The sequence below is a fragment of the Neolamprologus multifasciatus genome, chromosome 16 (assembly GCF_963576455.1).
Source record: "Neolamprologus multifasciatus chromosome 16, fNeoMul1.2, whole genome shotgun sequence".
Lineage (NCBI taxonomy): Eukaryota > Metazoa > Chordata > Actinopteri > Cichliformes > Cichlidae > Neolamprologus > Neolamprologus multifasciatus.
In genome coordinates this window covers 15,112,337-15,129,374 of record NC_140454.1, presented here as the reverse complement: position 1 = coordinate 15,129,374, position 17,038 = coordinate 15,112,337, and the positions used below count along the sequence as shown (strand labels likewise).

Genomic DNA, 17,038 nt, shown 5'->3' with positions numbered 1-17,038 from the left:
CCACGGCCAGCATGCAGTATTTCACCGTTTCAGAATCTGTGAAAGGCCTTTTCTTCTTCGCCAAGAAACAAACACGAAGGGAAGATGCTGCAGCTGTCTCTTGGGCTGTACAGGACCCTCACCATGGTAGTACAACTCCGGTTGTAATATTATTAAACTCGGTAAAATGAATAAGTATTTGTCAGTCCAGGCAGGGTTAAACCGACAGTTTTCATTGTCAATTTTGCGCTTTTGGAGTGAGAAAGACATGCTGTTGTCGCATCATATATTACGATGATTGTTTAATATGTTTACATCACGGTGCATTGTGGGTTAAATATTGCTAGGCTACTAGGAGTGTTGCATTCACAGTCTACACTACGCTGTAGGAATTTTTAAATTTTTTAAAAAATTAATTAATTAATTATTTTTTTGCGTTTTCTCTATGTTTCTGCCAGGACCACAGGCAGGGCCACTCGCAGGTTGCTTCTGGGCCGCATTTGGCCCGCGGGCCGCCATTTTAATAGGCTTGCCCTAGTGTATATATAAAAACAGAGCAGACCAGCAACCCGCATATCATGCTTAATATGAATGTGGTCAAAACCTAAATACTCATAAGTTGTGCCAACAGTCAGATCACGTTTGAGCAAAGCCACAAAATTTTGTAATGTTGCCTCTCATGGCATCTGCCTCAGTGGATTTGAATTAAAGCCATCAAAATGAGATTTAAGTGTCGAGTTTTAACTTTATTTCAATGGTATTGACAGAACTACTGTATTAAGTGTTTAAAAATGTGCTTTCTGTATTGTCCCCAAGTCCTCAAACTAACATTTTAGTATTAGTACATGGCTTGTTTCCCACACTCGTGAGCAAATTCTTTGCCATCAGTGGCTCATATCTTGAACTTGTGCAAATCACCAGATGTCAGGTTCCCTCCCCTGAGAGAGTATGCCAGGCATCTTATGCTGCTATGTTTTAGCCTAATGTAGGTAACTATGTAAGTAACTATGTATAATCAACACAAAAACACTGGGTCACCAGACCCAGGACCATGACAGGTAACTAGGTAAGGTAAGGTGACTGATTTGGGTATTCATTTGTTTGTACACAAATCATCTTTTGATCCTGTTGACATGCGTATTTGTCATGTAGAAGGAGAGCCGTTAAGTTTGCTTTGACGATTTATCACACTGCTGTATTATCAGACATAGACTGCATGTAATTTACAATTTGACCATATTCAGTTACTGATGGCAACAATTATGCCAGGTTTTAGTGACAATGTTTGTCGTGCTTGACAGTTTAGTTTTCCACTACAACTTCATAATTTATGAACAACTTAAGTGGGCTAATGTTATCTTATTGGATAAAACGGGTGTTGACAGTTTAAATTTTAGGGATAATTTGAAGTTGAATAAAAAGTAATAAATTCCCACCACATCACTGTTCAGATCTGGCTAAGTCCTTTGTCTTGCACACAGCAGCTGCAGTATAGAACCACATGGCTGACAGGTGCACCACTGCAGGGGCTTCATACATGCATAATGCAAGTAGACATGCTTTTCCCAAACTAAACAAGTTTAAAGACTCTTCAGTTTGTTATGGTTGTTGGTTGTATAGCAAAATATGAATGAAAGCTAAAGTGCTTTTAAGGTAAATTAGCAACTGTGTAGAGACTGAATGGCCTGTGGGATGCTGCCCTTGGTTTTGTGGCATATACGGATTGCCTATAATTGTATGCTGCTCTGTGGTTGGTAGGGCACTTGTATACTAATGCTATACTGGTTATTCAGCATTTTGTATTGCATGTAACTTCATAAGGGTTATACTTTCAAGAGAATTTTTGTTTTGTAGGAAGCAGTTCCAATGAAAACGGTTGATAGATGGATCCGTTTTAACAACTTTGGACAAGGCCAGACATGTTCACAATACTGGCAGCACTCCATGTTTAGACCAGGAAGGTGACTAGATAGAGCATGTTGAAGGCAGCCCATTTCGTCTACTTGCTAGCAATACATGCATCTAACTATTGTTAGATGCATGTGCTATATTGTGCTATTTGTACCTCGACACAATCTGTCATCACAGTCTTTGTGCTAGGGAGCTGTTAGTGTTATCCAATCTCAGGTACTGATGTGTCGGGTAAAGGTTGTGATTTTGTATATAAAAATTGTTTCGTTTTGAACATTAGTAGCAGGGAAGCTGCTTTTGTACTTTTGCTCCACAACCAGATTTTTTTTTCCATTTCACTGGAAAGGGTTATATCTCTAGACTGCAGAAAATAAATCAAAACCATTACTATAGTGGGATATTGTGATATGTGTGTGTGGGGGTTGCACACACATGTGTAACTGTGTTAAATTACCCTTTAAACACAATTTCCTCTTAACAGCTGGTGTAGAATCATCCTCTAGCTGAGCTTGTATTTTGAGCAGAACGATTCACGACAAACCTTTCAGTATTTCGCGGAGTCAGTTTCCACAGTTTCAAAAGCTCCTTTTATCAGCACAGAGTTTATCCTGTGTATGGATTTCTTGATTATTCATTTATACATGATTGCTGTTATTAAGTGCTGAACTGGGCTGCTGTGCCTTTCACAGTAAAAATATGCTTTAACAGGTGCATCTACATATAATGCACTGCAGTTCTCGTACTGGTGTGGACATAAACTGGACAGTCTCCTCATCAGCACTCCTGAATTCGCTGTTGGCAGCATACATCAGCAAGGGAAAATCAGGTCAAGGACAGCATCACTGTGAGGGCTTTTGATGAGCTAATAGACAGGCTGATAAAACTCTTTAACACTGCAGTGAGATCAGGGATGGGTTTTTGAGAAGTGTTTCTTAGCACTAAGATCATTCTTGCCCTCACTTAAACTGATATGTGCAAGAGTTCTCTCTCTTCTTCATGAATTTAGTCAGATGCTTAAATTACTGATGTCAAGATAAGTACCAGCACTGTCACAATAATTTCAACAATTATCATGTCATGACTGTGACTTGCTAAGTACTGCTAAACATTGTTTCCAAAAGAGAGTTTTGAGTTTTTTAAAAAGAAATATAATGAACTGCAACCTTGATGTAACTACTGATATTCCTTCATTAAACTGTAGTTATTCCTACAGAACCAACAGTATGTTCCCCTTTCTTGGTTAAAAAGGTTTAACATTTTTGCTGCTTGACATTTTCTTTACTTAACTTCTTAAACCCCATGTGGTTTAACGGGATGTTATTTAACCTTCTAGGACCTGGCGTCCACATATGTGGACATCACATTTTGGGTTATTTAGACCAAAATACTCAATTTTGCTCTACAAGGGCCTGATATCCACTTACGAGGACATTATAGTGCTACTGTTCTATCGAAATTTTAAACGAATATCCTCATATGTGGCTCTCATTTTTCTTAGAAACAAAAATTAGGTAAAAAAAAAATCTGGTAATTCTTTGTTTTCACATTTATCAGGTCCGAATCAGCCCAAATATCAAAGAGAAATTAAAAACGCATGCCGTGGAAGAGTTCGGGTCTTAGGAGGTTAAATATAGTTGTCAAAATTTCAGCTTAAAGCTCACAAAAACCATTTCTATGTCCACCAAACACAGCTAAATAAACAAATAATTAAAGTAGCAGGTAAACAAATTCCACAAATGGGTGTAAACACAAAGCGCCGATTCCCCTGTTCGCTCAACAGCATGCACGCAGACAAACGATGCCGCTGCTCTCTGAGGTTTCATCACGCTCCAACCAAAACACACTGAACCAACAGCAAAAAGAGACCAACTCTTCACATTTGAAAAAGCGTAACATGAATTCTTTCCAGCCTCAAAATTATTATTATTTTTGCCTTATTTGCTTGTTTACGTACTTGAAGCATCACTCACTAGACTACTGTTGTGTGTAGTGTTGGCCTCCAAAAAGAGAGGCTATTTTCTGTTACCTAAGAAAGTTCAGCTTTCACAGGTGGTGTTAAATTGCAAAATGCCTAGCTACATTATTAAAACCTCTGTAATTTTGCTCTGTTTCATTTCAGCAGCATCAGTCTTTCCACAGTAAATGCCCATGTGTTTATTTGTAGTTTTCTTGAGTTTACTTTGTGTTACTTTAACACAATGGCACCTGCTGTGAAGCTTACACCTCTTATCAAGTCTCACAAGTGTTAGCTTTACTTTTGATACCAAGATGGTTTACACACTTTGTAATTGCTGAAAAATACTCAATTTTATGCATATCATTTTCCAGTAGATAGACCCTTGGGGCTTAAGAGGACAACTCATCACAGAGCATGGCTGTAGAAATTTGCAGTGCTGTCAGTTTTGGCATGAAGTTTGAAGTCTGAACTGTCTTTTCTCTTTTAATTCATTTTAACACAGGGTCCTTTTTGTGTGTCTGTCTGTGAATGCGAGGGCTTGATTGAGTTAGTTTTAAAGAGTAGTTGCCAAATTTACATACACCTATGATTCATCCAGCATTTCTCATTAATAAATAATATAAACCAAGAAAAGGAATCCAGGATGACAAATCAAGATGATATCTCACAGGAGAGCAACGTATATGGGAACCGGAAAATAGAGAGAGAAGGAGGTGATAAGGATAAGAGAATGAAAGGCCATTAAAAGATACTGAAATATGAAAACAAATTGTATCAAAACAGGAGGCAGGAATAAGAAAACAGAAAAAGGAGATCTTATTTAGTTCTCAGGCAGAGCGTAGCCCTACCCCCACTACCCATGATGCTAGAGCGCAGAGAGGAATAATGAGATTTTATAGCTGTACTCCAGACCCCAGGTAGGTCTAATTATTTAATGCATCTTGTGCACCCTTCCTTCATCCAAAGGCTCTGTAGCATGGCTGTGAAGTATATCAACCATTAACCCTGTAGACCATTTGACCAGTAAAAAATTAAAGTCCTTTCTATAGATCAGGCAACATTTTTGAAGTCGGGGCTAAATTTTCTTTAACAGTAATGAGATGTGTTATGAAATGTCAAGAGGCTTGTGTGAAAACTGTCTGGCGTACTTATGCATTACCTACTAGGTAATGTACTTCCAAATAAAAAAAGACTCATAGTTTTACCACCTAATACATCTGTGGATGAATAATCCAGTTAAATAGAAACCTTATCCACACCTTATCCCCCTTTCTGAGGTATTTGGTGTATCTTTTGTCTGCACTGTGGGATTACAGGTGTGGTTTCACCTCAGCAGACCTGGAGTCCTCCAGTCAAAGAACTGATGTGAAGATGAAAGTCTTGTTTTAGTTTGAAGCTGCCCTATTCAGGAGTATTGGACCAAATGACAGCATCTGTCTGTGTGTCTTAGAGATCAACATTCAGGAGGAACAACATGGTTCTGTGCAACAGAGTAGCCAGGCCAGAGTGGATGGACAATAGCTCAGTGAGAGAGAGCGATAGAAAGGGAAAGATAAAGGCAGGGGTTTTCTTTTTTGTTGAAAGGGCACGCTAAACCTATGAGAAGAAGAAGATCAGAGACTAGCCGACGCACGCACGCACGCACGCACGCACGCACAAACAAACATGTTGGGTGTTGCTGTCCTTTGACATAATTCTTTCCCTAGCCTCTTACCCTAACCATCAAAAATGAATGCCTAAACCATAACCCAAAGGTAACCCTGACACCAAAACCACATTTTGAGTCTGAAAAATGCTTTCAAACTTGTGGGGACCTGGATTTTGGTCGCCATGAGGCACAAATATACTCAATTTCAGATTGTTGGTCCCCACCAGGAAAGGAAAAACCGGTACACACACACGCCAGATATTTTCTTTGTAGCCTCTCTGTAATCTTATAAATTTTGAAACAAAGTAAAGTCTTTACTGCTGCTTATACCAGCTATAGGACTTGCTATAGGATTGGCATAAATGTAGATTTTAACCAACCAACAGACAACTAAGGGTGTTCGCAGACTGACTAACTTGGTTAACTCTGTGCTTTAGTCTGATTGCACAATAGGAGGCATTTGAGCTAGAGAGAAACCTGAAAGTCAAGCTGGTGCAGAGTAAGCTTTGCACTGTGACTTCTGTATAATGTGGTCTCAGTGCAGTTTGCGGTGGACTTGGAAGTCTTCCTACACACCACTCAACTTCATTTGTTTTCTGAAAGCAAATGAACTGTTGTGTGCTGTTTGTGGGCGGCTCAAGAAGGGATCTGATCGATCACTTTCAGAGATGTTGATGCAAATCCTTTGTTAGTTCTAAAAAAGCAGATGGCAATGTTATCTAAACCAGAACAGTCCCCATAAAATATAATGTAAAAACAGTAAACCTCGAAATACAGACTGTCCTGCTGACAGTCAACCAGAATTTGATTTTCAGACACAGGTCCTGACTGTTTCCTGCTAATGCAAGGGGTCATCACCACAACAGTCCAAGAGCGTTACCTGTCAATCTGCATTACATCATGTCATACATACGTCATCTGTAAAATGTCTTTGTAAATCTGAAATTTACCAGAGGTATGGATCACATGAACACAGATTCTGGTTAAAACTCTGAGGCTTTGTCGGTGTTGTATCAAGAATGTTTCTTACAGACAGCTGTTCCCTTTTTCTTTCCAGCTTCTTCTTTCAAACTCCTACACACATTACTCAAAGTCTGCCCCATGATGAATGATTAGAAAGACAGTTCTGTTCAGCTTTTCGCAGTAAATTACTTCTAAACTTCATGAGTAAGCATGGGGGTATTTCCAGTAATGGCGTGATCATGTGTTGGTCACAGATTTGAAAGCTGGGTTCTTTTGCAAGTTCTTTAGGTCCTTGCACCATCGGAGCAAGCGATTTTCTTCCTGATTTTGTTTTTGCTCTTGTTTTTATTTATTTATTTATTTATTTTTTGTGGTGGTTTTTCCTTCCTCTTGAAACTTAAACATGCACTGACCTCTAAACCTGTTTGGTAAACCAATTCAGAAAATGATCAGATTAGATCTGTCTTTGCTGGTCAATTTAAAGGTTTTATGTCTGTAATTATGCACATATTTTCAGTTATTATTAACAAGCTTACCTCCTTGGTATAGGAATAGATGCCTGGGGTTGGCATTTACTCATTTTTAACATCAGTGCAGGTTCTTGCCTAGCTTAGCATTAGCATGTTGTCTGTGCAGATGCTTTCAAAGAGTGGAAGTTGTGTTCTCTTCAAGAACCGGTTTTCGATCCCCATCTTCATTACCTTTAAAAGTTGTACATTAACCTCAGGTTAATGTGCTGTTAATATTTACGATAAGCCTAATTTAAAATCCCACGTCATGTAAAGTAACAGATATCAGCCTTGAGGAATAATGATTAATTCAGTGAAAAATTCATTACATTTCTGTATATTCTCACTTGCTAATGTCTCCTAATTTTTTTCCCTTCATGTAGAGAAGCTGATAGCGTACCAACGGGAGTTCCACGCTTTGAAAGAGCGCCTTCGTGTGGCAGAGCACAGGACACTGCAGCGTTCGTCGGAGCTCAACAACATTCTCGAGCAGTTCAGACGCGCCATTGCTGAAACTAACAGCAGCAAAGATGCCCTCACAAACTTCTCAGGTAAAAGAAACGTGCAAACAGAAGTAACTATTTTTACTCATCAACATCCGGCTGAGCTTTCAGTCATTTGTGTGCAACAGATGTACAAGTGTTTGTGTGTAAAGTCTGGAAAATTTTAATAAAGGTCACCTTTTATCTGCTCTGCATCTTCTGCTTATCGTGTTAAGCTTAAAATATCCTGCCCTTTTAGATGTTATGTGTGATTATTATGACAGTGCTGTGGGAAAGTACCTTTCTTTGTCTAGCTCTAGACTTTTGAATGTCTCCACTCTTCAGGCTAGATTCCTAAAAAAAACAACCCAGAAATAAAAAACCCTAAAACTCCTGCTCTTCTTGAGCACCACTAGTGTTAAGCAGGTTGGTGTTGTTCTGGCAACTGAACAAAAATGGGGAACATATTGAATTTTTACGTTAGTGCCACTTCACGCCCAAGCAAAACCAGCTTGTTGGAGTGGCTTAGCATCAGTTTTGACCCCAAGTGACTTTAGATTCATGGGCATGTGTTGGTTTCCTGTCATAAGTTAGTGGAAATTTAATTTCCTCACTGATAGAAAGCTGTTAGACTAAAGTAATGTCAGACTTAAAATAGAAACTGAGTACAACATGTGAAATATTCTGTGATCAGGCTGTACCTTTTCTAAGACGTACTTCATTTGTGAAATTTTCCTTGATCAAATTCAGATAGACAGACTCATCTCTCAAAACCACCAGGTGGGTTTAAAATCTAGGTGGGTGAAAGACAGCAGTCAGACAGAGAGATCCAATCATGTTGCTTATTTTATTTAGTTAAATAAGTAAGGGAAATTTGTTTTTGAAACACATTTATACATGGAAAAAAATCTGTCCAAAGGTGCTGTACAAAAGAATAAAAAGTGAATAACGTACAAGATTACAAAAGAAAAACATGGCTTAAATACAAAATAAAACAACATGGTCAACAGATTATGAACCCAAGAATGCCATAAAATACAAGTAGGTCTTTAACCTAGATTTAAAGATGGCAATATTTGGAGAATTTGCAGCTTTGTCAGTAATCCACATCAAAGTAATTTATTCTGAAGAGATGATGCTTCTGTTGCTTTTTTTCAGTCATTAAAGTGATTGTAATGGCAGAGATATGCTATCGAAGATGATCAAAATAAGGGATGACATACTCCCATCTCCCATCAAGAATATCATTGTTACATGATCTGTGTGTAAACAGTTGGGTCATGTCTCTTAAATGTTTCATAAAAATGAGGAAGAGCGCTTCACTTAATGTGTTTCTCTGTGCTTGTTTTCAGATGAGACACAGAAACTCCTGAAGGAGTTAGCAAACAGGAAACCTCTTCAGGTGCCAAATATCTACCACCACCTGCCTCATCTCCTCAACAATGAGGGCAGCCTGCACCCCGCAGTGCAGGTTGGTCTTGGCCGCACTGGAGGTGAGAAGTGTATACCCACACTGCAGATTCAGTTTAACATTCCTAATTTACAAGGCTTTCTGTTTTGTTTTGTTTTTCCTCTGCAATGTGCATTGCATGCTTATCCTGCATAAGCACAGCAAACCCTCCAGAGATCCTCATTACACCAGAGAGAAAATCAAGTCTCAACAAGTTTTCACTCTTTGACGAGTTCACAACAAGTACCCATCTGGACTGAGCTATGCAAAACAGTATTTGCACAGTTGGAGATAATTGTAGTCCGTGTTTGATTTTTTTTTGTAGTCTGACCGTTTAGATTCAAATAATTTCACTTTCACATTACCCTCCTTTGTTCCTCTGACTTATTTCTTCACTTGCTTACATGTTTTTCCTGTTTACTTGTATAAGCCACCTGAGCTACTTTATTACATACATTCTGGGTTCTTATGAAAGAGCTTTAGAACAGTGTGATGATAGTAATCAATAAACATGCCTGTGTGTATCAGCCCTGCCCCTGTGTGTGTCTGTGTGTGTACAAGGCGGATGAGTACATCCTGATGAGTAGGAACTGGAGAATTGTTGTTACTTTTTTACTTTCACTTATCTTTTTACTTTGGCTTTGTAAGTGTGATAGTTGGCCTGAGTGCCAAACAGTTCAAATGATGTTTTCACATTGCAGTTAATGGCTGGACAAATTTAGATTTAAGACATTTTAAGGGAAAACAAAACGGGGACAACTCGGAGAAATAGTTTACTTCTCTCTGGCAGCCTGCTTATTTACAGGTCAGTGGTTAAGTAGTGGAAGGTATGGCGGCTCATAAGCACAAAGCTGATGGAATGCTAATAGTACATTAAAACTAAAGCCATATGTTCCTTGATGCTAAGGCTACAGGAGAAAAGTTTAAAGCTGTTTTAATCTGCGTCCTTTGGCTGGTGAGAAGGTGACTCTCAAATTCCAAGTGCTGGTCAAATAAAGCACATGTTACATAATAAGGTACTACATTAAAGAAAAAAGTGCAAATTCTGATGTTGCCATCTCTTGGTTGTTACCACTCCATCTGATGTTTCACAGATTGTATATGTTACCTGCATTTTGGCTTTCTTTTAGACATGAGCCTTCCCACTGATAATGCTGAGTTTGTTGCTGCCTGCTGTCATCCTGTCACCAACTTTTCCCTCTAAAGTGCTGTCAGTTGTTTTCACTGGAATGCACAAATGAGCTGGAGGTGTTGCTGCTGGGAAGTAGTCGCTGATCTGTGCGGTTGGTGGATCACAGAGACAAATGACTCCACACACGCTTTCTGCCCCTCCACTAACCATGCATGTCATATGGCATACTTGGCTGGCTGCTGAGAAGTTTTGTGTCATGATACCAACAATGCCTTTAATGCCCCTTCTTTTCTTAGTTTGTTATTTTTAATCTATCTTAGCTTTTTTTTTTTTTTTTTTTAACCCTTCCTCTTGTTTCTTTGCTACTCTAAGCATATCTGACATTGGGATAATTATAGCTATGAAAATTAGGACATGACACTGAGCGAGGATGAGAGATGAGGATGAGAGAAAGAAACCGTTGAGGGAACCTCTGAGACTTATATGATTGGAGTGAGACCTGCCTGAAATCCCTTCAGACAAAAGTCAACAAGAGTGTTACTGTAAAAGGAGCCGTGCCGGGACACACATATGTACCCTTTAGCAAGTCATCTGCTTGTCATCTTGTGCCGTAACACAATGACTGCTTTGTCCGTTGCTAAGCAACATCAGTTATACACTAGTATTTGCTTCTGCTGACCATCTATTTAACATGTCACAGGCTACACTTGAAGACCTCTTTTCATCCTTTTTTTCCAGAATGAGAAATTTCTTACAGTGATCTCTGTTGCTGCTCGATTGTTGATCATAGGAAGTTATGTGTTTCTCTTAGCACACACGCTGTTGTTTTCTTCCTCACAACTGGAAAAAACAAAAAGTAAAATAAATTACCTCGAGGGTTAAACGTAACTTGCTTCACAGATCTCTCCGATACTGTTTGACGCTGTCTTGCTTGTCTCTGTAAACTAGGCGTGCATTTTATATTGGGTCAACAAAATGCTGAACCAATACTAGACAAACCACATCTTTGCATGTTTTATTCTTTGCTCTTTTGCCTGGATCACATTTTCATATAAACCATGTAAAGCGGTGGTAAATATCAACTCTGTGTTCAGTGGGATCTTAGCTGGGATCGTAGTTCATTATCGTGGCTCAAGAGTTGGCAGTTCGCCTTGTAATCGGAAGGTTGCCAGTTTGAGCCCCGGCTTGGACAGTCTCGGTCGTTGTGTCCTTGGGCAAGACACTTCACCCGTTGCCTACTGGTGGTGGTCAGAGGGCCCGGTGACGCCAGTGTCCGGTAGCCTATGTCAGTGCGCCCCAGGGTGGCTGTAGCTACAATGTAGCTTGCCATCACCAGTGTGTGAATGTGTGTGTGAATGGGTGGATGACTGGATGTGTAAAGCGCTTTGGGGTCCTTCGGGCTAGTAAAGCGCTATACAAAATACAGGCCATTTGCTATTTTATTACCATTTCATTTAACAACACAAAACCAATTAATTTCGTGTTAGCTCTAAAGATTTTTAACATCCTGTCATATCTGCTTCAGTCATATCCACTTTCACACCAAGGACTGGGGTTCAGCCAAAGTCCTTCTAAAGAGCACATCCTGTCACTTGGAACGTCTGCAGGCAGTTATTTTGAAGCATTATCTAAATTAGCCGATGGAAAAAAAGACAGTTCAGGGCGTGTGCAGATTTTAACCCAAGGCAAGTGTTTAAAAAGCTTTTTTTTTTTTGTTTTCATCTGTCAGGCTTAGTGGAGACAATGCTATGGCATAGACATGCATGGCTGGCCCCGAAACCGTGCCATTGGTGTTTACTGATCATGCCAATAGAAGCAGCAGGATGAATTGTGAAGTATACAGGGCTATCCTGTCTGCACAGGTTCTTTCAAATGTTAGAAAAGTGATTGGAAGGCGCTTCTCAGTAAATGGATAATGACCCAGTGCATACTACAAAACCAACCCAAGAGTTTCCGTTCCCAAGTCCGTCATCTTATCTCAAACCCAGTATGACATGCTTTTTAGTTACTGAAGCAATAAAGACCTGTAAACAAGCACCAATAAAAGCTGGCTGCAGTAAAGGCCTGGCAGAGGATCTTAAGCGAGGAAACAGAGCACTTGGTGATGTCCATGGATTCTAGACTTATTTATTATTATATTTGTATTCTATATGTATCCTCTAAATAAAAAAAGAAGAAAAAAAGAGGGAAAATGACTGAAAATCCCTGAATAGGTCAATTAAACATTTTGGGAAGTTCCTTGAATTAAAGCTTGAAGGCTTCACTTTGTCACATATTGATTGGTTGACTTTAAAGTGACATGACTATGACAATGAACAAAGGCAAAAGTAGAAAAATTGTGCATTTGTCCAATAAAATATGGATATACGTGTACATATACCTTTTGTCCCAGACTTGGAGAGTAATGGAACAAATAATGCCTTATTTGTAGATATAGTTGAAGACCTGCTTTTCTTATATGCATGCTGTGTCATACGCGGTCCTTTCACTGCTGTGCCAGAAGCAGACAGAAATGCTTTTTTTCCATGAAGGAGATGAAAGGGTGCCAGAATGATGCGGGCGAGCTGATCAAGGGACATGGGGAGGGGCGATGCTGGAGTCGGGCCTGTTCGTGCTGCACTCGCATGCATTATCACTCATTCACTGTCTGCCATCCTCTCTTATTCTGCCACTCTCTGTCTCTTTTCCTTCCTCCCACATTCTCCTTTCATCCTCGACCTACTTTCTTGGTAGTGGTGGTGGGTGTCGCTATATGACATGGAGCTCCATGTGAAAAACACAAAGCAGAACTGGGACAGATTCTCCACGCTCTGGAGCAGTCTCACTCTGCTCCTCACTTATCCACACCTCAAGTTTGTTTTATGCTTTTGTTGTAGCCCCTCGTGTCCCCACATTGGCTCAGTTAGCGTGGTGCTCCCTACAAATACACCCCTGCATACACACAGGTTCATACACACAACATGACGTGCACTTCAGTCATAATTTTTTCTAAGAGATCTCTTGTAACTTTCATGAGCACTGTAGCTCTCTGGGAGCTCCCAGAGAGCTCTGGGATGTTTTCCTCTTGGACATCGTTGTACATCTTATGTAAAATGCCCCAAACCTCCTTATGTATGAATCTGAGATTTAAATACAACATATGCAATATAGACATAGAAAGCTCAACATAAAAAAAAGGGGGCATACAGATGAATAGCCATTTTCGTGCTGCTGTCTTCACCAATTTTCTTCAGCAGGAAGCAGGAAAAACACAAATTATGTGTCAGATAACCAGCCTGATTACTTTCACACCAGTGTGGGCTGCTGTACCACTTTCAGCTCACTCATTTTCTCATTATCATGTTCTCCAGAAAAGGTGATTCTTGTGTCCTTCAAAGTAAATAAACTGCTTTCAGTCTGGTGTAGATATAGGCAAATATCTCGATAATAAAAAAATAACCCTGTGCAATATCAGCCATAAAGAGGTCATACAATTAAATTTCCTAATGATCTTAATATTGTTAAGATATTGATAACAAATGTTAATAAATGTTTTAACGATCTAATTAATGTTGAACAGCTAAATGTAATGTTAGTTGATGTCATTTCTATTGTGGATGTCACGTCTCCTTCTGATTGAGGGCTTACTTAGCTTCATAATTTGTGACTGGTGTTTGTTTCTTTGTTTGTTTTTAATCTTCTCCCAGCATATGTAGTAAATTAACTGATGACAGTTTAGGTTGGCTGCCATACATTAACAGACTGGGTTTACCAGCTTATCAAAATGTGAAATTTTGTTTTTATATTACCATAACTATAACTTTTAGATTATTCATATAAAGCAAAACCTTAGAAAATATGAAGTTATAAAAGTATATGATTAAATCATCAGCTCTACTTTGTGGCTTTGTTTCCTTATTTCTCTTGGCTTTGCCCTGCCTTACTTTTTTTTAATGATTATTATTTTAACTTTAAGAATGTTCTACAGATCCAATGTTGAAATTAATGCCACATAATAGAAGTTTATATATTATTTTAACCTATGTCTAAAGTCCACTAGTTTTTGCCTTCACACAGTAATTTGGGGACCCTTTGCCTTTGAGTTAGTGTTGATTAAAGAGAACATTTCGTTAAGAACACAAAGCATGGTATTGCAGATGCATTACAAGCCGTCTTCATCAGTCATCCTTCCCACTGACATCTGTCATTGTGGGCATGAAGTGCTGTTCATGTGGCTTCAGGCCAGTGTTGGCCTGTTGTCTAACAGCAAACTTTATTTGGTTTTGGGTCCACTTGATTAAACCGCCACCTCTGCAGCCCTGGACTCTTCTTGTTTCTCACCTCTCTCTGTCTTCCTCCTAGTTACCATGGTGATGGGGATCCCCACCGTGAAGCGGAAGGTGAAGTCTTATTTGTCAGAGACGCTGCGCTCGCTAATAGACAAGCTGTCACCGGAGGAAAAACTCGACTGTGTCATTATAGTCTTTGTTGGGGAGGTGAGATTTTCGCATTTATAAACCATGAGTCATAGCACCGTGTTCTGCACAGTGAAAGAAAAATGATTCTAAAAGGTCTCTGTGTCTGATATGTCCTTTATGCTATGATCGATCCAGACTGACCTGGAATACGTTCACAGCGTGGTTGCTGGCTTGGAGAAAGAGTGAGTATATTTTTCTGCTTTTTTTTTTTTTTTTGATGGGTATAAACAAAAAAGTATAACTATTGTTAAGGACTGAAAAGACTGTAAATGCGTGTGTGTGTGTCCCATATTTGATGTCACAAATGGACTTCATTCCCCAGGTTTTCTACAGAGCTGAGCTCAGGCTTGCTGGAGGTGATCTCCCCACCAGCTTCCTATTACCCCGATCTCAACAACCTCAAAGAGACTTTTGGAGACTCCAAAGAGAGAGTCAGGTATGGAAGTCAGAGCTGTGACACTGAACGAGGGCAAAAAATGTGATGGAAATTATTATGGAAACGGTGGAGAAATCAGCCCTGGGAATGAATGAAATAGGGCAGAGCTGTGATGAGGATTGCAGAAAACTATAAAGGATGAGTCAGGGGAAAGTAGGAGGGGAGAGAGCAGGCGAGAGCTTTTAGGTAGGTTGCGTAGGTACTTAGTATTCCACAGACATTTCTCAAAGTCAGATCAAGGTCATCAGCAGCAGCACCCTCTGCCTCTGTCTCTCTGTAGTGTTCAGCTCTTGTTATCCTCCCTACTTATCTTCGCTTTGTAGTAGGCTAACAACTGGCTTCATTAAAAATCTGTTCATGGTGCAGTTTGAGCCAACACTTGTGAAGACTTACAATACACACTCGAATAATAGGACTGTGTGTTATGTTCATTTGTGGGTGTTTGTTAGCACTGATGCTTGTGATGGGGATATAAATAGTACAGTGCGTTGTTGAACATGCTCGCTGTGGTGTGTTGTATATTACACACTTGTTTTCTGTGTGGGTGTGCATCCATGCCCTCAGCTTGTATCTTCTCTTGATCTTTTTATTAATAGTATGTGTATGTGTATGTATATGTGACAGTGCATGTGTACCCTGAGGCACCTCCCACACAAGAATGCCTGCTGCCTTCAGTCAATCTGAAACACCATGTAGATCAAACAATTAGTGTGACAGTTTGGTTCATCAATTATTCAGAGTCTGCTGCTGCAACTTTGTGTATAGCCAGGACTACAGCTTTGCTTTCTGCATGTAAAGCAAAGTGTCTGACATGCTTCGTGCACATATATGATATTCCTGAGAAGAAAATACAATAATCTTTGTTTTTTTAATGTTTTTTTTTAGATGGCGTACAAAGCAGAACCTGGATTATTCTTTCCTCATGATGTATGCTGTAAGCAAAGGAGTTTATTATGTCCAGGTATGTCTTTGGTGCAGTAGCATGTAAAGCTGAGTACACACTTTGTTCAGTTCTGGTATTGGTTTGTTACTGGTTCGGCCTGGGTTCGAACCCATGGCCTTTCGGTACATGTCCCTCTCTACTTTCCTGTCTGATCTTCATTGTTTTTATTAAACATTAAAAATAGAAATATTAAAAAAAAGTTAATCAAGAAGAACAGTGCAAAATATTCATATTGACCTTTGATTATCTGTTTTATCCAACAGTCCAGTTTGGGCTTTAGAATCAAAAGTGACGCTTTACGTGCTCTGAAAGTCATTTTAAAATTATTCTATTTTATCGACTTCCAAGACTAAACTTTCTCCTTTTCTCTGCTATGGCAACACTGAGGACACAGTCATCTTGGTTGAATAAACTTTATTGGAATTTCTGTGTAAGCCTTTGACCTCTTTCACTTTCACTCTGAGCTTCACGTCATTGTTGGTTTGTTGCCAGCAGAAAAGACTCAGGCTCTGGCCTTACAGGGAGGCCGATTAAAACGTGTAGTGCGTAATTAAAATTGGATGGTGTCTGCCCAGATTTAACAGTTAATCCTACTAGCATGCTATAGCTCATAGTTAAGAACTGAAGCAGAGCGAATGACAGGGTGTACCAAGGCAAACATGTATCACACTGGAAATGTACTGTGCTCAACAATTTAGACTGACTATGCAAAATGTTACACATTCAGTTCCCAGTTTTGGATGGACTGCGATGTATGCAAATGTGAAAGCCCGTTTTCATGCATAGTAAGGAAACAGGTTTATTTTTTCATCAATGAAAACCTGGTCATTTTACAGAGGCACTATGCTTTATTGTTGTAGCTAGGTTTACTTAGTAGGCTGATCCTCTTAGATTTTTGCAGCCCTGAAGTTAAAGTAGATGTCACATATCGGATTTGAAATTCTTATACAAGCCATTCAAAACTGAATGTAACTGCTGTGATCTTTTATCTTTCTGTCTTCTTTGTGTGATGTGTCATTTCCATACTGTGCTCTCACCTGAAGGCAAAAGGTACTGCCTAGCATAGCATCGCGCTACTCTAGTTTAGTGCGCAAACTCAGAAGTGTTTCTTAACTGAGCTCAGAGAGCTGTGCTTGTGTGAAAATAGAAAAGTCTCCCTCCTACTACTCAC

The 17,038-nt window shown here is 39.5% G+C and overlaps 2 protein-coding genes across 2 annotated transcripts in view; one reads left to right on the top strand and one right to left on the bottom strand.

The window, feature by feature from the left end:
- rpl24 (ribosomal protein L24) overlaps positions 1 to 17,038 on the bottom strand; it is an 86,459-nt gene that overhangs the window by 55,022 nt on the left and 14,399 nt on the right. The gene's annotated exons all lie outside the window — the stretch shown is intronic.
- The window catches only part of mgat4a (alpha-1,3-mannosyl-glycoprotein 4-beta-N-acetylglucosaminyltransferase A), a 30,487-nt gene that overhangs the window by 8,252 nt on the left and 5,197 nt on the right, over positions 1 to 17,038 (top strand). Inside the window, exons 2-7 of the mRNA XM_085136414.1 lie at positions 7,351 to 7,518; positions 8,802 to 8,942; positions 14,373 to 14,506; positions 14,624 to 14,670; positions 14,811 to 14,924; positions 15,810 to 15,885. Coding sequence (XP_084992540.1) covers positions 7,351 to 7,518; positions 8,802 to 8,942; positions 14,373 to 14,506; positions 14,624 to 14,670; positions 14,811 to 14,924; positions 15,810 to 15,885 — 680 coding nt within the window. The remainder of the gene's footprint in view (positions 1 to 7,350; positions 7,519 to 8,801; positions 8,943 to 14,372; positions 14,507 to 14,623; positions 14,671 to 14,810; positions 14,925 to 15,809; positions 15,886 to 17,038) is intronic.